General features: G+C 46.2%; 1 protein-coding gene across 1 annotated transcript; it reads left to right on the plus strand.

Annotated features, from left to right (window-relative positions):
* The first annotated feature begins 22,867 nt into the window (after nucleotides 1-22,867).
* Nucleotides 22,868-25,065, plus strand: LOC147061443 (L-rhamnose-binding lectin SML-like). Its single transcript, XM_085919563.1, has 8 exons — nucleotides 22,868-22,883; nucleotides 23,529-23,561; nucleotides 23,667-23,735; nucleotides 23,914-24,049; nucleotides 24,217-24,326; nucleotides 24,387-24,431; nucleotides 24,710-24,842; nucleotides 24,912-25,065. The coding sequence occupies exons 1-8, from the start codon at nucleotides 22,868-22,870 to the stop codon at nucleotides 25,063-25,065; spliced, it is 696 nt and encodes a 231-aa protein (XP_085775689.1).
* Nucleotides 25,066-26,302: the final 1,237 nt, after the last annotated feature.

Here is a 26,302-nt window from a genome sequence, read left to right on the forward strand (position 1 = left end):
TTGACCTCCAGGGGGAGAGGCTGATTTTGCGTCATTTGAGGCCGGCTGCAGAACCGGCGCGGGTCGGACGCACAAGCCCGGCAGAGCCGTGGGCACTTAGAAAATTTTCGCCAAGTTGGCGTTGAGCTCCAGGCCGAGACCGTTATTTTTCGTCATTCGAGGCCGACTGCGGAACCGGCGCTGGGCGGACGCCAAAGCTCGGCAGGGCCGTAGGCACTTAGAAAATTTTCGCCAAGTTGGCGTTGACCTCCAGGGCGAGAGGCTGATTTTGCGTCATTTGAGGCTGGCTGCAGAACCGGCGCGGGTCGGACGCACAAGCCCGGCAGAGCCGTGGGCACTTAGAAAATTTTCGCCAAGTAGGCTGTGAGCTCCAGGGGGAGAGGCTGGTTTTGCGTCAGTTGAGGCCGGCTGCAGAACCGGCGCGGGTCGGACGCACAAGCCCGGCAGAGCCGTGGGCACTTAGACATTTTTCGCCAAGTTGGCTGTGAGCTCCAGGCGGAGACCGTTATTTTTCGTCATTCGAGGCCGACTGCGGAACCGGGGCTGGGCGGACGCCAGAGCTCTGCAGAGCCGTGGGCACTTAGAAAATATTTGCCAAGTTGGCGTTGACCTGTGTTAGGGATGTTCTAACTCTAACTTATTTTGCAAGAACCACACGAGAGACAATATGCCCTTTGAACACTTGCAAGTGGAGAATTTGTTCGTTACTGTAGATACAGCAATGTCCGAACAAAGTCTGCCGTTGAAGTCATGCAAGAGAGTCTTTATTGAGAGAAGAAGGGTGGGGGTGAGAGTCAGCCAAGGTGGGGGTGACATTTGACATGTGTGGTGGGCACCTCAGCAAATGATTAACCACTTGGGAGGGTCCCAGTTTATCGCTCCACGAGGCCGTGGACATAAATCCTAGTGGAGCAAAACAAGGACGCCTCCACAGTATCTGGAAAGCTTCAACAACTGAATGGTTAAACTGTTCAGAGTCACGGGCAGGTAAAAGGTTCAAACAAAGTTCATCATTCTAGTCTACATCCCAACATAATCATACGATCAAGATAGTTTATAAACCCTAACATATCCCTCCTGTTTATCATATGATTATGCTCACCCCGATCAATAAAACATAAGTAAGAAAATATAATGAAGAAAGATAACAATAAAATAAAAACACAGAAACAGCACATCATTGTACCCATCACTTGCGAAGCATTTTCGATGGTCAAATCATTAAGTTTCTGTAAAACATGCTCGGCTAAACATCATCTACGCAATCTACATAGATCAATTTTAGTGTGTGAGTGAAAAACCTGCGGCAAGATGTTATAATGCAGGAAAAGTCTCACACGGTCCCTCTGCCTTAGGCGACCATAATGTTATCAATAACAACAGTCAAGACAAAAATTGCTCGTGTTTGTTCAGCCGTCATAGTCATCACATTTGACATGTCTGATATGTTGTATTTGCACTTGTGCTATGGTAGAAGACAAAAATCTTGATACAGCAGACTTCAAACACGGGATAACACAAGTTGTAAATAAGCACATCAACACAAGCACAAAAAGCACAGGAGCCACAAATTTCAACAGCAGTTGCCACCAGTTGCCAGAGAATAGCCACGAAAAGAAATCCCATTGGTGTGGGACTTTGTCTTTTGACATGGCCTGCTGTAAGTTCTTCAGTGAATTCATGGCGTCGTTGATGTGCGTGTCATTTTCTCCTGGTATGTATGTGCAACAGGAGGTCCCAATAATGTGGCACACACCACCTTGTGCTGCAGTCATCAAGTCCAGAACCATCCTGTTTTGTAAGACCATTAGCCTAATAGCCTGAATCTCTCTGTTTTGACCATCATTGACCTGCAGCGAGAGATTCACAAACGATTGGAAAACGATAGTTCAGTGTCTCGATGTAGAGTGCTTGTTTTCCAACTCCGATCCAAGGAAAAAGCGCATGAACAACTTTGTCTCCGACGGACCATATTTTATGATCATCTGGCACGTTCGCACCCCAGACAGGGTCATGAGGGTCAAAGGTTGCAACAGCCCTGCGTCGACGTCAAGAAGAGTTGTGTGCTGTCGTCAGCTGATGATGTTTTATCCTGTAAGTGTGGTCTGTCACCCACACTGGAGCACACACTCCTGTCCAGTTGGCGGGCAGCATCGGATAAACCTTGTGACCACAAAGCCACCAGCCATTCTGTATGAAGTAGGTCCCGTTAGATGGCGCAGCCATATCGGTGGGAGATCCCTCACCACTTGAAATGGCTCTCTTATCCTGACACTCAGCGGTGATGTCCAAAGCTCCCATCCAGTTTCCTCCTGGAGAGCAGTCGTCGTTGATGCATTTGTGGGTCTCGTTTCCTTGGATGTAACGTGTAGTTCAGTCCAGCTGGTCTCTCTGTGTAGGCCACTTGCGGCTATGTTCGTCCTTTAACAGTCACATTGAGATTTGTCCAGAAAAGCTGATCACAGGTACCGTCTGCAAGTCCAGGGCGGAAAGGGTCGGCATCACTGACTGTGACAGCACGGTGTTGATATCCAATTCCTCCTATGGATGCCATACATTTTGCTTCAGTGACATTCATTGCTCTCGCCTCCAAGTGAACTTGCGTGGAGGAAGGAGGGAGTTTGGAACACACATAGCATCCCTCCTGTGTGTGAGCTCTCACACTGAACTTCACATATCGGTACCAAGCGTTGGTTTCGTATGGGTTTCTGGGGTCCCATGACCAGTCCTCGAAATTCTCATCATGTGACCATCTTCTTCCACGAATGACACTGTCCATTGGTCCATTCAGATGAGCCCACAAACCATAGCACACTCCAACCACAGCGCAGCATAGAATCCACCTGGCATATGGAATTCCGTTGCTACTAGGATGGCAGAGACACCGGGACATCTCCTCGCCTAGCGGAGTGGGGATCGCTGAATTGTTCACCAACGTTGAGACGTTCCACCCTAAGCGATGAAACCTCTTTGAAGTCGGAACTTCCCCACCACTCCGAATGAGGGGTCCAGCACACTCTGCAACTTGCAGTGGCTGAGGTGAATCCAGCTGGGCCGTTCAGCAATCTTTACTGCAGTGGGGGTAGTCAGCAAGACTTGGAATGGTCCCTCCCACCGCGGGCTGGCCCAGTTCTTTCTTTTGATGACCTTGATGTAGACCCAGTCTCCTGGCTTGATGAGGTTGTCAGCCTGTGGGGAGAGAAGACCAGGCGGCAGTAAATTTGCATTTAACACATCTTTCATTTTGAGCGTTCTGATCATGTAATCTGCCAAGGTCTGTTCTTCATCTGCTTTTTACAAATCTGCAGGGAACACAGGTAGTCTATATGGTCTCCCATGTATAATTTCAAAAGGCGTTAGCCCTTCTGAATTGGGGGTGATTCTCATATAGAGTTTCACCAAGTCTAGGCACTCTGGCCAGGCTCTGCCTGTTGATTCCATGCATTTTTTCAACCTGCTTTTGATAGTAGCGTTTGCTCGTTCAACAAGGCCTGCACTGGATGGGTGCCAAGCAGTGGTTTTTTAACGTTATCCCAAGGTGTACAGCCATGTTTTGTACAACTTGGTTCACAAAGTGTGGACCATTGTCACTGTAAATGATCTGTGGGATGCCATGAACCGGTATGACGGTTTTGCAAATGGCTTTTGCCACTGTTAAGGAATCTGCTCGTTTAGATGGAACTATTTCAACCCATTTGGAAAATGCATCAATCATCACTAGGCAGTATTTGTGAGGTCCACTTTGTGTGAGTTCAATAAAATCCATGTGCATGATTTGGAATGGGTAAGACGGTTTTGGAAAGGAGCCTCTCTTAGGTCTCATGTTTCCTTGTGGATTATGTTTCACACAAACAGGACATGCTTTACAAAAAAATTTTAAGTAAGTATCTAAACCAAAGGTAGTGAATTGTTGATGTATGATGGACCTCCTGTCCTGGCAAGGCCCATGTGTTGCAATTGCTGCTGCCTTAAAAAGTGATTTTGGTAAAACAGGTTTGTCATTGATGCGGTGGATATTATCTGTATCCACAACTGCACCTTTTGTCGTCCACATTCGTTTTTCCACCATTGGAGCATTGCCCTGCATGTCTGTCAGTATAGTTTTATCTATGAGTTGCGTGTCCTCTGAATCTATTAAAAAAATTTCATGGCCATGTTTCCCTGCTGCTGCTTCTTTAGCGATTTTGTCTGCAAATCTGTTTCCATTTGAGACTTCATCTGTGCCTGTGGTGTGAACAGCACATTTACACATAGCAAGTTTAGCAGGTAAACGGATGGCCTGCAACAAGTCTTTCAACAAGGAGGCATGGGTAACCGGCTTACCGGTTGATGTTGTCATCCCCCTGCGCTCCCATTGTTTTGCAAAATAGAACAGAGTAGAAAACGCATACTGACTGTCTGTGTATACAGTGACTTCCTTATCTCTTGCTAATTGAGAAGCTCTTGTCAGTGCAATCAGCTCAGCAGCCTGCGCTGACCGATTGCATGGAAGCTTCTCTGCTTCAATAATCTGGTTTGGCAACTTCACAATTGCATAACCACTTTGATTGTTCCCTTTGGGATCCTTTGAACATGATCCATCCACAAACCACTTTTCCCCTTTATCAAGTGGAGTGTCACTTAAATCTTGTTTGGGTAGCTGTAGATGTTCTGTAGCATCTAAACAATTATGTGGGGTTCCATCCTCTGGCAACGGGATCAATGTTGCTGGATTTAGGACTGTGCACCTTTTTATCATAATATGCGGTTGTGACAGAAGTGTAGCAGTGTAGGATAGGTGTCTGGCGGGTGACAAAAAGTTCATTTTGCTTTGCAGTAGCAACACATCTACAGCATGTGGAACCAGCAAGTCCATTTTGTGGAAAAGGACCACATCTGCGGATAGTGTCACTGCAAGCGCTGCTGCGCATACTGCTTGGACACAGTCTGGTAACGATTGAGCCACTGGATCCAATTTTTTTGAATAAAATGCAATTGGTCTTAGTTTACTGCCATGACTCTGCAGCAACACTGAGGTCATAAAACCATTCCTGCAGTCTACCGTTTGCACAAACGTTTTATTGTAGTCTGGTAAGATAAGGGTTGTAGTTTCCATCAAAGCCTGTTTCAGTACTACAAAAGCATCTTCCGCTACTGGTGTCCATATTATTTTTTCTGTCATTGCCATGGGGACTCCATGCACAATATTCAGCAGTGGTTGCGTCTTTTCTGCATAATGTGGGATCCATGCTCTGCAGTAATTGCAGAGCCCCAAAAATGACATCATTTGTTTTTTTGTCTCAGGTTTTGGTGCATCTGCAAGGATTTGTTTTCTGTTTTTTTGTATCTGTCGTCCAGCAGCTGACAACGTGTGACCTAAATAGTTCACTTCCTGTTTGACCCATTGTAGTTTATTTTTGCTTACTTTATTCCCTGCTTTACAGAGATAGTGTAACAAAGCTAAGGAGTCTTCCTTGCAAGCAGCTTCAGTTTCAGAGGCTATCAAGAGATCATCTACATAAACTAGAAGTTGGCTTTTGTTTGAAATTTGAAAATCAGCCAAACATGCCATGATAGCTTGAGTGAAAATAGTTGGACTATCAGCAAATCCCTGCGGCAATCTGGTGTACGTATAACTTTGTCCTTTAAAGGTAAACGCAAACCAAAACTGTGAGTCTGGGTGGATTGGCACTGAGAAAAATGCATTGCTAAGATCAATCACTGTGAAAAACTTCTGGTTTGGTTTCAAAGTGTTCAGAAGTGTGTGCGGGTCAGGCACATTAGGTGCTCTTGTTTGTATTGCCTCATTTACTGCTCGTAAATCTTGTATCATTCGCCAATCAATCTTGTTGGCCTTTTGGACTGGAAAAATAGGAGTGTTGCAAGGAGAATCTGAGCACTTCCTAATAATCCCTCCTGGCAAAAGATCATTTATAACAGGGGTAATCCCATTCATTGCCTCCTGTTTTAAAGGATATTGCTTAACTCTTGGACGCCACTCTGATCTTGGTTTGATCTGTACTGGGGGAATGGACTTTAAAAGTCCTACATCAGATGGGCCCTTTGTCCATAGCTCTTCAGGAAGCTCAGCCAATTCCCTCTCCTCCATCTCAGTCAAACAAACATTAACTAGTCAGGGAAGCGCATAAGCGCATGCCCTTCCATGAGCCACTTCACACACTGTTTGCTTCCACATGTCACAACTGGTACTGTAGCTCCACCCATCACCTTTGTCCTCATAATCAGTGATAGATTCGGCAAGTTTAATTCGGCAACCCACATCTGCCCATGTTATACTGTGAGGTTTAAACAATGAAATGTGGGGTACAGCCGACAACTTGTATTTGTCTTTCTGAGGAGCGGGCATGAGCACAGCAGCAGCTGCAAATGACCTGCGATCAGTGTACAGAGCAGTGATTGTTAAGGTTACTTCTGTGTCACTGAGAAAACTTTCAATATATTCATCTTGTGGATCAGTGAGAATATTCATGGTGACATGTAATTGATTACAAGTCATTTCTGATTCAGGTCGTGACAATTGCTTTCGGGCTTCACTCAGTAAACTGTTTGGTAGCTTGGGATTCTGTTCAACAGAGATGTCATACGAACAGCAAATTTGTTCACCTGCTTGTGCAGCGTATAAATCAACATCTCTCACTCTACATGCTCGCATGCCACCCTTTACTGGAATTATTGCAATTCCCAATCTAGTCATCAGATCTCGACCCAGCAGGTTTATGGGGCATTTTGGGGATAGGACAATCGAGACTGAAGCCATGTTTCCAGTTTCATCATCCCTTACTTCAACTGGGTTGGAGATACTCTCCTTGTGTACCTGCCCATCAGCAGATTTCACCCAAATAGTATTTTGGGAGGCCTTTAGATTAGGGACTTTAGTTTTTATTACGGTTTTACAAGCCCCGGTATCACACAAAAACTCTACATCACTTACTCTAACGTTTAAGGTAACATGTGGTTTTTCTTTTAATGTACTCAAAATGTCCCATGCTGTATGGACATCTACTATTTCTTCCTCTGTAGGAGCACAAAAGGTCAAAGGGGAGGAATCTAGTCATGCTGAGAATTTGGCTTTACCTCTGCCCCTTCCTCCACCCTTTGATTGGTCTTGTTTTGCATATCGACACACTCTCGCAAAGTGTCCTCGTTTCCCACAGTTCCAACAGTTGTCAGAATCTGATGGGGGTTTTGAATTGTATGGTGGCCTACGACCCTGTTGACCTCTTCCTCTGCCCCGTTGGGAGCCTCGGAAGAAGACTGTTTTATCTTCATCTAGGTCCTCATCATCATCGTCGAGATGAAATACATCAGAACTTTTGCCTTTTTTGATCACTTTTTCAGCATGTCTGGCCCACTGCATGGTTGTTGTAACGCTAGCAGTGTCCACTTCCACCATGTGTTTCCTCACCCAATTGCCAATTTCAGGACGGAAACCAGTGAGGAGTGCATTTTTAAACTGTTGCTGATAAGCACTCTCAGCTGCATCATTAAATGGGATGCCACTATTCACCCTAAATTCTTTTTCAAATCTCAAGCGAAAATCATCAGTATCTTCCCCAGGCTTCTGTTTTATTCCTGCTAAATGACCATAATTCGCTCGTCTTTGAAATATATTTTGCACTCTTTGCACAAGATCATTCCATTGTGCTGCATACTCCCCTCTCAACTGATTTCCCTCAACAGGATAGGGGAAAGGTCCTTGGTTATTTCTACCTGTATAATTTCCTCTAACCTTGGCCCAGTCTTTTCCCAAAGAAGACATTGCAGCTTCTCCTGCCTCATGCCCATTCAGTCTATAGGAATGTATGATTCCAGCCATGTCTTCTGCCCATTTATCTGGGTCTTCTGCAACAGGGGTAACCCCTTCAACTGCTTTTCTTGCCTCTTCCAAAGTCCATGGCCGAAAAACATATGTATGTAGAGGGTAGCCTTCCCCTACAATAGGGTTTGGCACCTGTATCATTGGGCACACATCAACATTGTCTAAAGTTTGAGAAAATCTAGCAGCATTGGTCATCGTTCTTGTTTGCACAGGACTTCTAATTACGTGACCCTGACCTTTTTTGCTATTGTATGGGGGAGGGTGCAGGTCTGTTAAACTTGGATACAAGTTTTGCACAGGAGCGGAAAGCTCTTCTTGCTCCTCTGCTTGAGCTGCGGCTGAGACAGCGCGCCTGGGCACTGTAGCCTCATTGTCTTCCGGCCTGACAAACATACTTGCGGCCTCATCACTTTTCACCTTTATATTTTTTGTCTTTTGAATTTGTTCTCTTCTCTCTTGTGAAGCTTTCAACCACACTCTAGCACATTGCAATTCTCCCTCTTTTCTTTCCTTTCTCAGTCCTTTTGTCTTCCTAGCCACACTCTCCTCCAAAGCATCAACCACTATTTTCCACACTTCAACTTTCAACTTCCCTTCTACTCCATACTTTTTCTTCCACTTTGGCATGTATTGCATACAATTAAGAAATCTACTCGCCATGTACTTCTCATCTCCTTCAAGAGCTAGAGATTTACCGTTTTTATTTCCCATCTTAACCTTTTTTTTTTTTTTTTTTATATTTTTCCAATTTTTTTTTTAATTTTTTATTTTCATTTTCCAATTTTCGTTTTTCTTTTTTGAGGATCCTCAATGCAGGATTAAATTGACCGTTCAACAACAATTGCCTCTTAGTCAAATTATCCTACCAGTCACACACTCAACCACACAACTTAGCGCTTTTTAACTTTTAGGCCTATCTCGGATGGGTGCAAAAACCCTTCCAAACAGCCAGGAAAAAACGGACAAAAAAAAAAAGAACCTACGCCCTTTTCCAATTAAGAAAAAGAAGCTCTGTCTTTTTTAACCCGTTCCATCCACTGGGTCTAGAACCCTAGCTGTTTCTTAGCCTGGACAAACCCAACTGTAAACCTCATAGCTCGGACAAACCAAAGCCGTACATCTCATAGCCCGGACAAACCAAAGCCGTATAGCTTGTGCACCTTTAACTTTTTACGCGTTTACAATGTTAGGGCTTTCACTTACTTTGTCCCCTGGTTCGTTGCACTGCCGGATCCCGTCAATCCGCCGCTGTCAGACGAAGGCAGACCTAAGATGCTGGCCCAGCGAAGAATTCACTCCCCAGGACTTTCTTAACCAGGTCCACCTAATAGACACTGGCCCGTCGACGGAAAGCAGCACGTCGTCCTCAGTCGGTCAGCAATGGGTATGTTGGGATCCGGGTCACGGCACCAAAATGTTAGGGATGTTCCAACTCTAACTTATTTTGCAAGAACCACACGAGAGACAATATGCCCTTTGAACACTTGCAAGTGGAGAATTTGTTCGTTACTGTAGATACAGCAATGTCCGAACAAAGTCTGCCGTTGAAGTCATGCAAGAGAGTCTTTATTGAGAGAAGAAGGGTGGGGGTGAGAGTCAGCCAAGGTGGGGGTGACATTTGACATGTGTGGTGGGCACCTCAGCAAATGATTAACCACTTGGGAGGGTCCCAGTTTATCGCTCCACGAGGCCGTGGACATAAATCCTAGTGGAGCAAAACAAGGACGCCTCCACAGTATCTGGAAAGCTTCAACAACTGAATGGTTAAACTGTTCAGAGTCACGGGCAGGTAAAAGGTTCAAACAAAGTTCATCATTCTAGTCTACATCCCAACATAATCATACGATCAAGATAGTTTATAAACCCTAACAACCTCCAGGGGGGGAGGCTGATTTTGCGTCATTTGAGGCCGGCTGCAGAACCGGCGCGGGTCGGACGCAGAAGCCCGGCAGGGCCGTGTGCACTTAGAAAATTTTCGCCAAGTTGGCTGTGAGCTACAGGCGGAGACCGTTATTTTTCGTCATTCGAGGCCGACTGCGGAACCGGCGCTGGGCGGACGCCAGAGCTCTGCAGAGCCGTGGAAAATATTCGGCAAGTTGGTGGGGACTTCCAGGCGAAGACCGGCATTTTTCGTCATCCGGGTTCGACTTGGGAACCGGCGTTGGACGGACGCCGTAGCCACGCAGAGCCGGTGGCACTTAGAAAATATTCGCCAAGTTGGTGGGGACTTCCAGGCGAAGACCGACATTTTTCGTCATCCGGGTTCGGCCCGGGAACCGGCGTTGGGCGGACGCCGTAGCCACGCAGAGCCGGTGGCACTTAAAAAATATTCGCCAAGTTGGTGGGGACTTCCAGGCAGAGACCGACATTTTGCGTCATCCGGGTTCGACCCGGGAACCGGTGTTGGGCCGACCCGTAGCCACGCAGAGCCGGTGGCACTTAGAAAATATTCGTTTGTCATGACCTCCGGGCGGAGACCGGCATTTTTCGTCATTCGAGGCCGACGGGGGAACCAGCGCGGAGCGGACACTTTAGCTCGGAAGAGCCGGTGGCACTTAGAAAAAATTCTGTGTCTCGTGAGCTCCAGGGGGGACAGGTTAGTTTTATTCATCCGTAGCCGACATGGGAACCAGCGCAGAGCGGATTGGTGTTGCGCTGGCATTACCCTAAGGGGTTCCCCCCCCGTACTCGTTCTGATGGTGTTTTGGAAAACGGGGGGAAAGTCGATGAGTACACTGACTAGTGGGACCAACTCAATGTACTCTGGCGCACCTGAAGACCAAAAAGGGTACTGCAGCTTAGCCCGGGTACCCCAGCGCCTGGTACCTAAAATTTATGCTCTGCTGGTACCTAAACGCAGCTGCCCTGGTACCTAAACGCATCACCCTGGTACCTAAACGCATCACCCTGGTACCTAAACGCTTTCCCCTGGTACCTAAACGCATCACCCTGGTACCTAAACGCAACAGCCTGGTACCTAAACGCTTTCCCCTGGTACCTAAACGCTTCCCCTGGTACCTGAACGCATCTCCCTGGTACCTAAATGCATCACCCTGGTACCTAAACGCATCACCCATGGAAGTAGAGAGGCCGATTTTCGGCAATATCAAGCCGACTTAGGCTTCCAGGACCTCGGCTAAGCATTTTTACCGGGCCATGGATGAATTTTTGGACTTCCAGCTGGAAGTATAGAGGCCGAATTTCGGCAATATCAAGCCAACTTAGGCTTCCAGAACCTCGCCCAAGCATTTTTACCGGGCGATGGATGAATTTTTGGACTTCCAGCTGGAAGTATAGAGGCCGAATTTTGGCAATATCAAGCCGACTCAGGCTTCCAGAACCTCGGCTAAGCATTTTTACCGGGCCATGGATGATTTATTGGACTTCCAGCTGGAAGTAGAGAGGCCAAATTTCGACTAAGTGACGCCGAACCGGGCTTCCAGAACCTCGGCTAAGCATTTTTACCGGGCCCTGGTTCTTTTTTCGAACTTCCAGCTAGAAGTAAGAGGCCGAATTTCGACTAAGTGACGCCGAACCGGGCTTCCAGAACCTCGGCTAAGCATTTTTACCGGGCCATGGATGATTTATTGGACTTCCAGCTGGAAGTAGAGAGGCCGAATTTCGACTAAGTGACGCAGAACCGGGCTTCCAGAACCTCGGCCAAGCACTTTTACCGGGCCCTGGTTCTTTTTTTGGACTTCCAGCTGGAGCTGAGGAGCGGCTTTTTGGGCAAGATCACGCCGAACCGGGCTTTACCGACCATGGATGATTTATTGGACTTCCAGCTGGAGCTGAGGAGCGGCTTTTTGGGCAAGAGCACGCCGAACCGGGCTTCCAGAACCTCGGCTAAGCACTTTGACCGGGCCCTGGTTCTTTTTTTGGACTTCCAGCTGGAGCTGAGGAGCGGCTTTTTGGGCAAGATCACGCCGAACCAGGCTTCCAGAACCCCGGCCAAGCACTTTTACTGGGCCCTGGTCCACCCCTGCCAGCGCATTTCAAACCTTGGCATTGATTTCGACCTAAAAGACAAAGTCACCTCCGTGGCTGGAAGTGTGGAAGTGCCAGCATGCTCCGTGGCTGGAAGTGTGGAAGTCAGAGCCACCTCCGTGGCTGGAAGTGTGGAAGTGCCAGCATGCTCCGTGGCTGGAAGTGTGCAAGTGCCAGCATGCTCCGTGGCTGGAAGTGTGGAAGTGCCAGCATGCTCCGTGGCTGGAAGTGTGCAAGTGCCAGCCACCTCCGTGGCTGGAAGTGTGGAAGTGCCAGCATGCTCCGTGGCTGGAAGTGTGGAAGTGCCAGCATGCTCCGTGGCTGGAGGTGTGGAAGTGCCAGCATGCTCCGTGGCTGGAAGTGTGGAAGTGCCAGCATGCTCCGTGGCTGGAAGTGTGCAAGTGCCAGCCACCTCCGTGGCTGGAAGTGTGGAAGTGCCAGCATGCTCCGTGGTTGGAAGTGTGCAAGTGCCAGCCACCTCCGTGGCTGGAAGTGTGCAAGTGCCAGCCACCTCCGTGGCTGGAAGTGCCACCTCCGTGGCTGGAAGTGCCACCTCCGTGGCTGGAGCTATGGAAGTATGGAAGAGCCACCTCCGTGGCTGGTGGTATGGAAGTGCCACCTTCGTGGCTGGAGCTATGGAAGTCTGGAAGTGCCACCTCCGTGGCTGGAGCTATGGAAGTATGGAAGAGCCACCACCGTGGCTGGATGTATGGAAGTGCCACCTCCGTGGCTGCAGCTATGGAAGTGTGGAAGTGCCACCTCCGTGACTAAAAGATCCACCCAAAGTGCCGAGGCCTGACGCTCAACCACGCCGGCGCAGAGTTCCAGCCGCTCGGATGCGCTCTGACAATCTCCCGCCGTGCAGCCTCCGGTAACCGGGAAATGTCGCCGCCTGGTTGACACGCCGTTGTAATTGAATGGGCTTTCGCACTTAGTGCAATTTTCGACAGCGCCGTGGCTGGAAGTATGGAAGTACCGGCCAGCCACCTCCGTGGCTGGAAGTATGGAAGTGTGGAGGTACCAGCCAGCCACCTCCGTGGCTGGAGGTATGGAAGAGCCACCTCCGTGGCTGGAAGAGTGGAAGAGCCACCTCCGTGGCCGGAAGTGTGGAAGAGCCACCTCCGTGGTCGGAAGTGTGGAAGAGCCACCTCCGTGGCTGGAAGTGTGGAAGAGCCACCTCCGTGGCTGGAAGTGTGGAAGAGCCACCTCCGTGGCTGGAAGAGTGGAAGAGCCACCTCCGTGGCCGGAAGTGTGGAAGAGCCACCTCCGTGGTCGGAAGTGTGGAAGAGCCACCTCCGTGGCTGGAAGTGTGGAAGAGCCACCTCCGTGGCTGGAAGTGTGGAAGAGCCACCTCCGTGGCTGGAAGTGTGGAAGAGCCACCTCCGTGGCTGGAAGTGTGGAAGAGCCACCTCCGTGGCTGGAAGTGTGGAAGTGCTGGAGGTGACCGCTGTCTTCCGCCGTGGCGTAATTTCTTCAGAGTCGGATGACTCCCCTGGTAGCAGCCTACCCCGGCGGGAGGGATGCCGAACCGGCCCCCGGAGGCGACACCGGCCGACAAAAGGTTGGATCGAGGGCTGACTCTCAATAGATCATAGCGATGTAGCTGCTCTGCTACTTACGAGACCCTGACCCAGAATCAGGTCGTATGCAAGTCATTTAGCACCAGGCTCTTCTCAAACATGCTATATCGTTTACCGGGAGTGGGATGCCCCACAGTCATCATGGAGCACCCCGGGCCAGTATCGTACGGCTCCGCGCACCGGGGCGTAGGACGCCGGCCGGCTATCGCTGGAGCAACCGGAGTGCCGTGGGTTGGGTGAGGGGGTACTCGGAGGCCCGCCGGGAGCAGACGGGCGACCGGGGATGGGGGGGCGTACGCGGGCGGGCGCCGGGAGAAGACGGCCCGTCCGGGGCGAAACTCGGCCTGTGTTTAAGGAGCCGGCCCTCACGCTCCTTCCTTGGATGGACAAAGTTCGCAGTTGACACTTGGTCATTTTTCGGCCCATGTTTAAGGAGGCGGCCGTTACGCTCCTTCCTTGGATGGACAAAGTTCACAGTTGACACTTGGTCATTTTTTTTCGGCCTGTTTTTAAGGAGGCGGGCTTCCTCCACTTGGTCTGTGTTTAGGGCGAAACTTGGTCTGTGTTTAAGGAGCCGGCCCTCAAGCTCCTTCCTTGGATGGACAAAGTTTGCAGTTGACACTCGGTCATTTTTCGGCCCGTGTTTAAGGAGGCGGCCGTCACGCTCCTTCCTTGGATGGACAAAGTTCGCAGTTGACACTTGGTCATTTTTCGGCCCGTGTTTAAGGAGGCGGCCGTTACGCTCCTTCCTTGGATGGACACCATTCGCAGTTGACACTTTGTCATTTTTCGGCCTGTGTTTAAGGAAGCGGCCGTCCTCCACGGAGCTTTCCTTGGATGCGGAGCATTCGCTCTCGGCCTGTGTTTAAGGAGGCGGCCGTGCTCCACGGAGCTTTCCTTGGATGCGGAGCATTCGCTCTCGGCCTGTGTTTAAGGAGGCGGCCGTTACGCTCCTTCCTTGGATGGACACCATTCGCAGTTGACACTTTGTCATTTTTTCGGAGAGGTGGCACTTTGTCATTTTTTCGGAGAGGCGACACTTTGCCATTTTTTCCGAGAGGTGGCACTTAGTTGTTTTTTCGAAAGGTGACACTTAGTCGTTTTTTCGAAAGTTGACAGTCGTTTTTTCGAGAGTTGACACTTAGTCACATTTTCGCCAAAGTGACACTTTGCCACTTTTTCGAAGTGCCCACCTCCAGCGCGTGCCACGGCGCTTTCCAGGTCGCTATCCGACCTTGGGCTGTCGAGAACGGGGTTTTCACCGCCGTCAAGGAGACCAGCCCTATCTCCTCCATACTCGTTCTGGAGGTGTTTTGGAAAACGGGGGGAAAGTCGATGAGTACACTGACTAGTGGGACCATTTCATTGTACTCTGGCGCACCTGAAGACCAAAAAAGGCACTGCACCTTAGCACGGGTACCCCACCCCCTGGTACCTCGAGTAGAACTTAATTGGCGGTGAGCTCCAGGTAGAGAGGCTGATTTTGCGCTATTTGAGGCCGACCGCCGAACCGGCGCGGGGCGGACGCACAAGCCCCGCAGAGCCGTAGGCACTTAGAAATTTTTCGCCTTTGGCTGTGACCTCCAGGGGGAAAGGCTGGTTTTGCGTTATTTGAGACCGGCTGGAGAACCGGCGCTGGGCGGACGCCAAAGCTCGGATGGGCCGTAGGCACTTAGAAAATTTTCGCCAAGTGAGCTCCAGGGGGAGAGGCTGGATTTGCGTTATTCGAGGCCGACTGCAGAACCGGCGCTGGGCGGACGCCAAAGCTCGGCAGCACCGTGGGGCACTTAGAAAATATTCGCCAAGTTGGCGTTGACCTCCATGGGGAGAGGCTGATTTTGTGTCATTTGAGGCCGGCTGCAGAACCGGCGCGGGTCGGACGCACAAGCCCGGCAGAGCCGTGAGCCGGTGGCACCTAGAAAATATTCGCCAAGTTGGTGGGGACTTCCAGGCAAAGACCGGCATTTTTCGTCATTCGAGGCCGACTGCGTAACCGGCGCTGGGCGGACGCCAAAGCTCGGCAGGGCCGTAGGCACTTAGAAAATATTCGCCAAGTTGGCGTTGACCTCCAGGGGGAGAGGCTGATTTTGAGTCATTTGAGGCCGGCTGCAGAACCGGCGCGGGTCGGACGCACAAGCCCGGCAGAGCCGTGGGCACTTAGAAAATATTTGCCAAGTTGGCGTTGATCTCCAGGCGGAGACCGTTATTTTTCGTCATTCGAGGCCCGCTGCGGATCCGGCGCTGGTCGGACACCGAAGCTCGGACGGGCCGGTGGCACTTAGAAAATATTTGCCAAGTTGGCGTTGATCTCCAGGCGGAGACCGTTATTTTTCGTCATTCGAGGCCCGCTGCGGATCCGGCGCTGGTCGGACACCGAAGCTCGGACGGGCCGGTGGCACTTAGAAAATATTCGCCGAGTTGGCTGAGAGCTACGGGCGGAGACCTACAGTTTTCGTCATCCGGTTTCGACCCGGGAACCGGCGTTGGGCGGCCGCCATAGCCACGCAGAGCCGGTGGCACTTAGAAAATATTCGCCAAGTTGGCGTTGACCTCCAGGCGGAGACCGTTATTTTTTGTCATTCGAGGCCGTCTGGGGAACCGGCGCTGGGCGGACGGCAAAGCTCGGACGGGCCGGTGGCACTTAGAAAATATTCGCCAAGTTGGCGTTGACCTCCAGGCGGAGACCGTTATTTTTCGTTATTCGAGGCCGGCTGTGGAACCGGCGCTGGTCGGACGCCGAAGCTCGGCAGGGCCGGTGGCACCTAGAAAATATTCGCCAAGTTGGCGTTGACCTCCAGGCGGAGACCGTTATTTTTCGTCATTCGAGGCCGGCTGCGGAACCGGCGCTGGTCGGACGCCGAAGCTCGGCAGGGCCAGTGGCACTTAGAGACCTATTCTGAATTACACCTAACACAACTTTAGATCTATTGAATGAATAAATGAATGAAGTCGTTTAAATCATGATTTTGGTTAAATACTAGGTATATACAGAAATCCTACAGCACAAAATGGGCAGAGTTTACTTATTTGAAAAGGAGTGGGAAGAGGATTTATTGAATTCATTTAATCTATTTTAATTCCCAGGAAAATTTGGATTTGCTCTAAATCCTGATTTAACCAAAGGACGGTGCCAAATTTTCACATACGTCTTAATAGAACGTAATAGACACTTAGTTAAATTGATAGAAGTTGTTAATAAGAACGAGTGGAGTAACATGAGACCTTGTTTGAAAAGGAGTGGGAAGAAGACCTATTTAATTTATTTAATGGGAAAAAGTAAGACTTATTTATCTTATTTAAACTATTTTTATTCCCAGGCAAAATTGGATGTACTGCAATTCAAAATTTCACCACATGATGGTGCCAAAGCTTGACTATAGATCTGATAGGACGTACTAAACGCTTAGCTAAATTGATAGAAGTTGGTCATATGAGCGAGTGGAGTAACGAGATCTATTCTGAATTACACATAGCGCACACAACTTTGGATCTTTTGAATGAGACCTGAGGACGTATTAAACGCTTAGTTAAATTGATAGAAGTTGATAAGAGCGAGTAGAGTAACACGAGATATGTTCTGAATTACACATAGGTACACACAACTTTGGATCTTTTGAATGGATGAATATTTGATAATTTGATAATTTAAATTATGACGTATAAATACTAGGTATAAACAGAAAATCTACTACACAAAATAGACAGAGTTTACTTGTTTGAAAAGGAGTGGGAAGAAGACTTATTTAATTTATTTTGACATGAGACTTGTTGTGAATTATACATAACACAACTTTGGATCTTTTGAATAAATAAATGAATGAGTAAAGTCGTTTAAATTTTGATTTTGTATAAATACTAGGTATAGACGCAAAAACTACTACACAAAATGGGCAGGCTTTACTTGTTTGAAAAGGAATGGGAAGACGACCTACTTAATTTATTTAATGGGAACAAGTAAGACTTATTTAATTTATTTCATCTATTTTTGTTCTCAGGCAAATTTGGATTTGCTACCATTCCATATTATTGAGAAGGACACTAGGAGTTATTTGCAAGTTGCAATACTGTTGGTGGATCAAACACGGCTGTCTGCAGCCAGTGAAAGTTTTAATAGGAGGTGTTTAACATAAATAGAGGAAGAAAGGGGTACTCACTTGAGAAGTCTTCGCCAACGTCCAACCATTGTGGCTCCTGGTGAATGATGCGAGCCTCCAACTGATTTGTATTTTTATTCTTCTTACAGTGGAAAACACAGCCAACAAACACCGTGGAATGTAAAGGAATAAAATAGAAGATTAGCATTTAGCCTCAACCAACATTCACAGATACAACTACGTTTCAGCTAGGGTTAGCTACACGGCTACACATTGCTATTGCTATGTGAACGCTAGCTACATCGACAACTTTAGTCAAACTACACAAAAGTAAATCTCTTAAAACACAATGAGTCGTATTTACCGTGTACGCTCTAGACGTTCCAGTTATAAGCAGAAAATAAAGATATTTCTGTTGATAATCGTCGTGTTTGTATCCACGGATTTGAATCTTGGCGGGAGTTCCGCCTCATGAAGTCATATCGTAATATTATCTAAAAAGGGTAAATTAGAGTTAAATAAAGTTCTTTTTTAATCAACGCAATCATTTACAGCCGTTGTCCAGGAAAAATCATCGAAATTCGGGCATTAGTGGCTGGCAGCAGACGCCGAATTCGACGTCACCCCCACCCACCCGACACACACACACACACACACACACACACACACACATACACACACACACACTGGCGCACTCACTCGCTCGCTTTTCAGGGCTACAAAAGTACTTCTTTTTAAAACAATGAGTTGTATTTACCGCTCTAGACGGTCCAGTTGCAAGAAGAAAATAAAAACATTTCTCTCATTAATCGTCGTGTTAATAACCGCTCTGTGTGGCTTGCCCATTGCAGTCTCGCTCTTTCCTACTCCCTGTTGAAAGCCGCGCCCACGGATTTGAATCTTGGCGGGAGTTCCGCCTACTGACGTCATTTCCGCGGCACGTGACTACGACGTAATATTATCTAAAAGGGTAAATTAGAGTTAAATAAAGTTCTTTTTTAATCAACGCAATCATTTACAGCCGTTGACCAGGAAAAATTGTCAAAATTCGGGCATTTGTGGCTGGCAGCAGACGAAATAGACGTCGTCGTCCCCCCCACACCTGTTGCGAGCCGCGCCCACGGATTTGAATCTCGGCGGAAGTTCCGCCCATTGACGGTATCTCCGCGTCAAGGCTGTGACACCTGCGTGAAGCTGGCCCCCCCACCCACGCAAAATTTAAGGAAAATAGTCAGTTTCGTTTGTGCTTCGTTTGTGCAGCAAAATTTTTGTTTGTGCAGCAACGATTTTCGACTTATAAAAGATTATTTTATAGGTTATCCAGAGTTCACCCAGCCCCCCCTTTTTCTCCAAATGGACCCAAAATGGTACTGTTCGTTTGTGCAGCAAAAAGTTTTGTTTGTGCTGCTCCGGTTTCGTAGATAATAGACATTTATTTTATGGCAATGACGTCACCCAGCCCCCCCTTATCAGATACCCAGTATCAGGGGATACTGCAAGGAGTGTCATGGCCTTCTCAACATTAATTGTGGCGGAGAGACAGAAATTAACAGCCCAATAATCTTGAACTGTTTCAAGATTTCAAGAACATTAAGAACAGTGATGACTCCCTTCACACTGGTAGCTCAAAGCGGTTTCTATCTGGACAGTTGCGGGAGCAGGTAGCCAAGGAACTTTGTGAGGGCAGGATGGAACCACATGTATGGCGAGCATCACAGGCAAATAAACTGATGGACTTCGGAGACTCTGAGCCAAGCCAGGACCGACCCAGGATTCTCTTGGGCATTATGTGGCATACTGCAGGAGGACTGCATATGCCTGGGAGATCTATAATGACCTGGGAAGTGGAGTGAAAGCAGCATCATTAAATACTAAGATCTTCCCACATGCTGTGTTCTACACAGTGTGGTGATGCATTGTTTGATTTGTTGAAAAAAAAGTGTTGATAAGGTTCCCTTTGAAAAATAGTTTTTTTTTTCACGTTTTCAAGTTTCTTTTTCTCGCTGTCATCAACTTCACATACATGTATTAATTGTTGCATTAATTAATGTTTTGGAACAGACATAGACTCACCAGGTAATTTAGGTTGCGGTGAACTTTTTTCACGTCAGATGTAATTGAAATAAATTATCATATAGGCTTATTGATAACAAGGAAATTAATCAATGAGCACGATAAAAACATAATTACAAAAATATCCTCGCACTAAAAGCCATTTCCCGCAGTGAAAGTTTTCTGTAAGCTAAAAAGAGAAAAAAAAGGCTAAGAACATATTTATTTACCTTGTATTCGTCTTGCATCAGGAGCATTCCAAGAGATTGACATTCGCGACGAAATACGGTGACGTCATCGCGATAGACATAAATGTCTAATATCTACGAAACCGGAACAGCACAAACGAAACTTTTTGCTGCACAAACCAGCACAAACAAAGCACAAATGAACGGTACCATTTTGGGTCCATTTGGAGAAAAAGGGGGTCTGGGTGATGTCATCGCGATAAAAATAAATGTCTAATATCTTCGAAACCAGAGCAGCACAAACGAAACTTTTTGCTGCACAAACCAGCACAAACGAAGCACAAACAAACGGTACCATTTTGGGTCCATTTGGAGGAAAATGGGGGGCTGGGTGATGTCATCGCTATAAAATAAATGTCTAATATCTACGAAACCGGAGCAGCACAAACAAAACGTTTTGCTGCACAAACCAGCACAAACGAAGCACAAACGAACGGTACCATTTTGGGTCCATTTGGAGAAAAAGGGGGCTGGGTGAACTCTGGATGACCTATAAAATAATCTTTTATAACTCCAAAATCGTTGCTGCACAAACGAAAGTTTTTGCTGCACAAACCAGCACAATCGAAGCACAAACGAAACAGACTATTTTCCTTAAATTTTGCGTGGGTGGGGGGGCCAGCTTCACGCAGGTACTGTTGGACTATCAAACTCCAACTGAGCCATGAGTCATTAGGCAGTTGGGAATTCCCATTGGCTAAAATGGTTGATAGCCTGGAATTAGTTTGAAAATGGGAGGGGCGGTCTCTATTCTCATGGGTTGATTTATTCTAGTAAAGTAGCTGTTAGAATGAGTACCCCTGTAACTTTGCATGTAGAGGGATGCTTGTATCATAGTGATAGAAGTGATGCTACCATGAAAGGTGCTTCTTGGTCTTATGGGCATCAAAATAAAGTTCAATGTCTTGCTCAGACAATATAATACGTTAACCGGGATTGAGTTTTATAAATTTGTGAGTAGTCCTTGAAAGCATCTCACGTAGAACGCAAGTGCAAACTTAAAAAAAAAAAGAAAAACTTTTGCACAAGGTGAAGTAGCACAAATGTTCCACAGTCTTCAACAAAAACTGTCATTGGGTGTCGCCGCCGCTGACTGAGCTACCTGCTACATTTACATCGTAGCCATAGGGATTGATGGTAAACAGCCCCTTAGAAACCATTTTAAGAGCCAACCAAAGAAGTATGCTGATGCACTTTATCTGCCAGTGATGTAATACGTTTTTTTCACTTTGTGATATTGTGAACCATAAAATGTTTATGTGGCATGTTATTCATTTCTTTGTGCATTACATCTGTTGAGACTTGAGCTGCTAAGGTTTTTATTTAACGTTTTGACTGCATAATTGCATATTGTGCTACCAATGATTTTGCAGTCATTCTCTTGAAAAAGTAAATATTTTTATTTCTTTTCTGATCAGCACATCCCTACCTAGATGAATACTTCCGAAATTCACAGAGGGAATTACCGTAATTTTCGGACTATTAGTCACTCCGGAGTATAAATCGCACCACCCATAAAATGCACAATAACGTGAAAAAAACATATATAAGTCGCTCCGGAGTATAAGTCGCACTTTTGGGGCAAATGTATTTGTCAAAATCCAACACCAAAAACAGAAACGAACCAGCAACAACAGGCTAAACGATACGGTATGCTAACGTGACATACACAAACGAGAGGCTGAGAACGGGCCTAACGTAACATTCAGAGTTATTCAAATGATTATTACATAAATAACACGTTTATCAAACCATCTGTGTCACTCCAAATCATAAAATACATCGATCATCGATTGTGTAAACAATGCCGCATACGCGCGCCGTCGGACTCGTGATTTCCATGTCTAATTATTCCACAGACCCATATAACGATATATAAAGTATATTTCAAATAACTATCATATAGCAACAATATTACCAAACCACCTGTCAATCCAAATCATAAAATACATCGATCATCGATCGTGTATACAATGCCGCGTACGCGCGCCGTCGGACTCGTGATTTGCATGTCTAATTATTCCACAGACCCATATAACGATATACAAAGTATATTTCAAATAACTATCATATAGCAACAATATTACCAAAACATCTGTCACTCCAAATCATAAAATCCATCGATCATTGATCGTGTAAACAAGGCCGCGTACGCGCGCCGTCGGACTCGTGATTTGCATGTCCGATTATTCCACAGACCCATATAACGATATATAAAGTATATTTCAAATAACTATCATATAGCAACAATATTACCAAACCATCTGTCACTCAAAATCATAAAATACATCGATCATCGATCGTGTAAACAATGCCGCGTACGCGTGCCGTCGGACTCGTGATTTTCATGTCTGGCGTGATGTGTGCTCGCATGCTGTCCATCACAAGCAGAGCTTGCATCCTAAATTGCATTGCTGCCTCTACTGTTTTTTTTTTTTTTTTTTTTTTTACATCACCACACTAAATTCTCTTCACCAGACCTGTGCTTTTTGAAAACTCAAAAAACAGCGCTTTCCCCTCCCAGTTGTTGCGTCACGGCCAATGGTGAAATTTAAATCACCCTCGTTCAGTTTAGTTCGAAAATAACTATATTTCTTTTTCAGTAGTTTTTTTTGTTTTGTTTATTTGTTTCATGAACTTGAATATTGTGCTTTAAAGTGTGAATTGCTTTATTCGTTTTTTCAGTGTATTAAAAATAATATGTGAGGTGATCAACTGTACTAGTAAGTAATGTGTTAATGATCAAGTAATTATTTTTTTGAAAAAAAAAACATATAAGTCGCGCCTGAGTATAAGTCGCCCCCCCATCCAAACTATGAAAAAAAACGCGACTTATAGTCCGAAAATTACGGTAACAGAGAACCACATGTTTTTATAACGAATGACAAGTTTACATCCAATCTGGTAATCAATAGCTCCGCCCCCTCATTATTTCAATCCTGTCGGAATGTTTTGAACAATAAATCGGTTCCTACAATATTGGCCTGACAAAAAATGCTGGCCACTTCTATGGAGGACTAAAACTGCCAAAATGAAACATAAAAGTGAAAATGAAAAAGATAATAGATATACATTGATATCTAATCCATGGCGACTCGCACTGGTGTGCAGTGTGTGAGTAATCCCTTCAGAAAGAAATTTATATACATGTTCCAAATTAAGTATGTGTTTCAGGAAGGAAGTGCAAATATTGTAATTACAAATCAACCTCACCAAAGGTTGTTAATTGCTGTAGTTGTAGTCAAGTCAAGTCAAGCCAAGTTTTTATATAGCCCTAAATCACAAGCAGTCTCAAAGGGCTCTGTCCTCTGCATTTAACCCATCCCCATGTGATTTTGATCCATCCCCTGGGGGAGAGGGGAGCAGTGAGCAGCAGCAGCGCCGCGCTCGGGAATTATTTTTGGTGATCTAACCCCCCAATTCCAACCCTTAATGCTGAGTGCCAAGCAGGGAGGCAATGGGTTCCATTTTTATAGTCTTTGGTATGACCCGGCCGGGGTTTGAACCCACAACCTTCCAGTCTCAGGGAGGACACTCTACTACTAGGCCACTGAGCTGGTTAAATAGTAGCTCTTAAGTAGTGGAGATACTAAATTCTAATATTGTTTTATGAGCAGGATTGCACTTTCCTCAAGAGGCTTTCAGTAATATACATATATAGCTGTCTGTTGGTTAATCAGCCAACCTTTTTCATAGAAAAAGCAGAATAAAATAATTCACTGTCCAAAATTAAATGTTTGTTTTTCAGTGCTGACATCAACGTGCCTGCTCCTCACAGCAGGTGACTGTCAAAGTTCATGTCTAAATGTTGTATGATTCCAGTTTCTGAAACTTGTTAAAACTAAGTTTATCTCCCCCCCCCCCCCCCCCCCCCTCCCCTTTGCAGTAGTTGATTCTGCAGACAAAATAACCACCTGCGATTACGGCCATTGGCAAGTCCATTGTCTATACTGTGGTAAGACTTCAGCCTGTCTTAACTAAGTTGTTTGACTTAATAAAAGTAAATCTATTAAGTCATTGAAGATTCATTCTGGAATTTCTGAACTTTCTCCCACCCAAAATATATTCAATAGAGGTTGATACCTCACTGCAACTCTACTACATTCCATGTTTATTGCGCTCTTGTGTAACAGCTAATGGAGTAATCAACGTGCAGCAAGCTTTGTATGGTCGCTCAAGCTCACTGGTCTGTGCCGATGACAAACCTCAAAACCAGCTGGCTAACACTCACTGCGCTCAGCCAAACACTGCTAACAGGCTCAAGAAAAGGTATGCTTTGTGCATGAGTTGTTAGAAACTTAGTTGGTTGCGTAAATGAGGATAAGCTTTGTGGACTTTCCCTATTTGTAACTGAGATTGTTGGTGAGCCCCTCTGTAACAATTATTTAAGATAATTTTTGCCTTTACTTTTGCTGAGTCGTGCCAATTGTCTGCAGTTGCAATGGCAAGAAATCGTGTGAATTGAGCTTGGAGGATTTCCGCAAATCTGACCCCTGTGCCGACACCTTCAAGTATTTGCAGACTAACTTTACGTGCTTGCCAGCAAGTATGTCTTCATGTGCTGAAAAGAGTGTGCATGATTCTAAGTTTTAATTTATTTCAACAGTTATTGTGGTGGCATGTGAGGGATCTATGGCAGACCTGCATTGTGGTAAGATGTATCCCCCATTTCTGACATTGTGAATTGTGCCGCTTTTGTTGTGATGGCCTTTGTTGGTCCAATCACCCCTGCAAAGCACATATGTGCAACCATCTTCTGGTAACGCCCCCCCCCCCCCCCCAATTCTGAAATCAACTAACTTTAAAAACTGAAGTATAAAATGGAATTTTTGGACTCGTTAAATCAAGATTCAACAGCATTACATTTTTTGGTGTTTTGACTCTACTACATGTTCATCACCAATTTTCTTTCTCTCATCCTGATGCCAGATTTAGGACGCGTTATTTACGTCTATGGCGCAGACTATGGACGCCGTGACCGGACCACGTGTTCATACAAGAGGGCAGCTCATGAGCTAGCAAATGTTGACTGCACATGCCCAACTGACCTTGTTGCCAAAATGTACGATAGCACAGGATGCATATTTTGGTTTGTTTTGGAAAGGCAATAATCACTTTTCCTCATTCATAGGTGCAATGGAAAATATGGCTGTGCTATTACTGCCAGCAATGCTGTTTTCGGAGACCCATGCATAACTATTTACAAGTACTTGGAGATTTTGTACACATGTCAGTGTAAGTATTTGGTAGCCTTTTTAGTACCTCAAGGTGTCATTGTCAATTAATACTTAAATTTAAGATTGGCCAGCTCAGTGGCCTAGTAGTAGAGTGTCCGCCTTGAGACTAAAAGGTTGTGGGTTCATACCAAAGACTATAAAAATGGAACCCATTGCCTCCCTGCTTGGCACTCAGCATTAAGGGTTGGAATTGGGGGTTTAGATCCCCAAATGATTCCCGAGCGTGGCACCGCTGCTGCTCACTTCTCCCCTCTCCCCCAGGGGATGGATCAAAATCACATGGGGATGGGTTAAATGCAGAGGGCAAATTTCACCACACCCAGCTGTCTCTGTCCGTGTCTCTGTCCGTGTCTCTGTCCGTGTCTCTGTCCGTGTCTCTGTCTATGTCTCTGTCTGTCTGTCTGTTTTTGTGATTTCAAAAGCTGTTATGAAACTTCCAAAAGCATCCAAGCTATTGTTGGAATTTATTTCTAATTTAACATAAACTCAAGTTACTAATCTGACTCCAATTTGTGACCTTACCCAACTGCCACTCATCCAACAATATGCGCGCTCGTTCTGCAATAGAAAGGTATCAGGAAGCCGGCATTTTCACACACGAGTGGATTTATTCCTAACACACAAATCTAATACATCACCTGGGTCTCGGGTCCCTCTCAATACACCTCTGTACGCCTCTGTTGCCACCAGCAGACGTACTCTACATCCGAGTTGCCCAGCCATTAGTTATACTACACAATATGCAAATGGCACATCAACAAAGGCATTCTGTTATTATTCTATTGGCTATGTGTAAACTGCAGTTAACTTTAGCTTGCTCTCATTGGTCTTTCTTCTCCTGCCGAATCACTTGCTCGCTCCTCCTGGTTGTAGTTTTCCTTCCAGGGTCATCAGTTGTTATCTACCAGCTGCCCCTGGGTCATCTTGTACTCCTTGCCGCTCCTGCGTTATTGTTTGTTCTGGAACATTTCATTCGTGCACATCCTTGCCCACATATCTTGTTTTGTCTCCACCGTCACACACTCAGCACTTTACAGTTTCATACTCTCATACACAGGATGTCTAATGAACTACTTTAAGATCAAACTCTTATATTCCTTTACTATAAATGATCATAATATATAGTAATGACCATTTGTTTGAATCATCTTTAAGATCATAAAAGCGGCACAATCGTATCTGTCTGTGTCTCTCTTTGTCTGTCTCTCTCTGTCTGTGTCTGTTGGGACTGTAAACTGCAGTAATTTCAATATTGAACTGGCTGAAGATAACTCATTTTGGAAGG

Source organism: Syngnathus leptorhynchus, chromosome 1, assembly GCF_054491065.1.
Source record: "Syngnathus leptorhynchus isolate UIUO chromosome 1, UIUO_Slep, whole genome shotgun sequence".
Taxonomy (NCBI): domain Eukaryota; kingdom Metazoa; phylum Chordata; class Actinopteri; order Syngnathiformes; family Syngnathidae; genus Syngnathus; species Syngnathus leptorhynchus.

What these genes read in the sequence shown, in the direction of transcription:
- LOC147061443 (XM_085919563.1), top strand. An exon ending in GTGCCTGCTCCTCACAGCAG is followed by an intron (nt 23,562 to 23,666) that starts GTGACTGTCAAA and finishes TCCCCTTTGCAG; the next exon opens with TAGTTGATTCTGCAGACAAA. An exon ending in AGTCCATTGTCTATACTGTG is followed by an intron (nt 23,736 to 23,913) that starts GTAAGACTTCAG and finishes CTTGTGTAACAG; the next exon opens with CTAATGGAGTAATCAACGTG.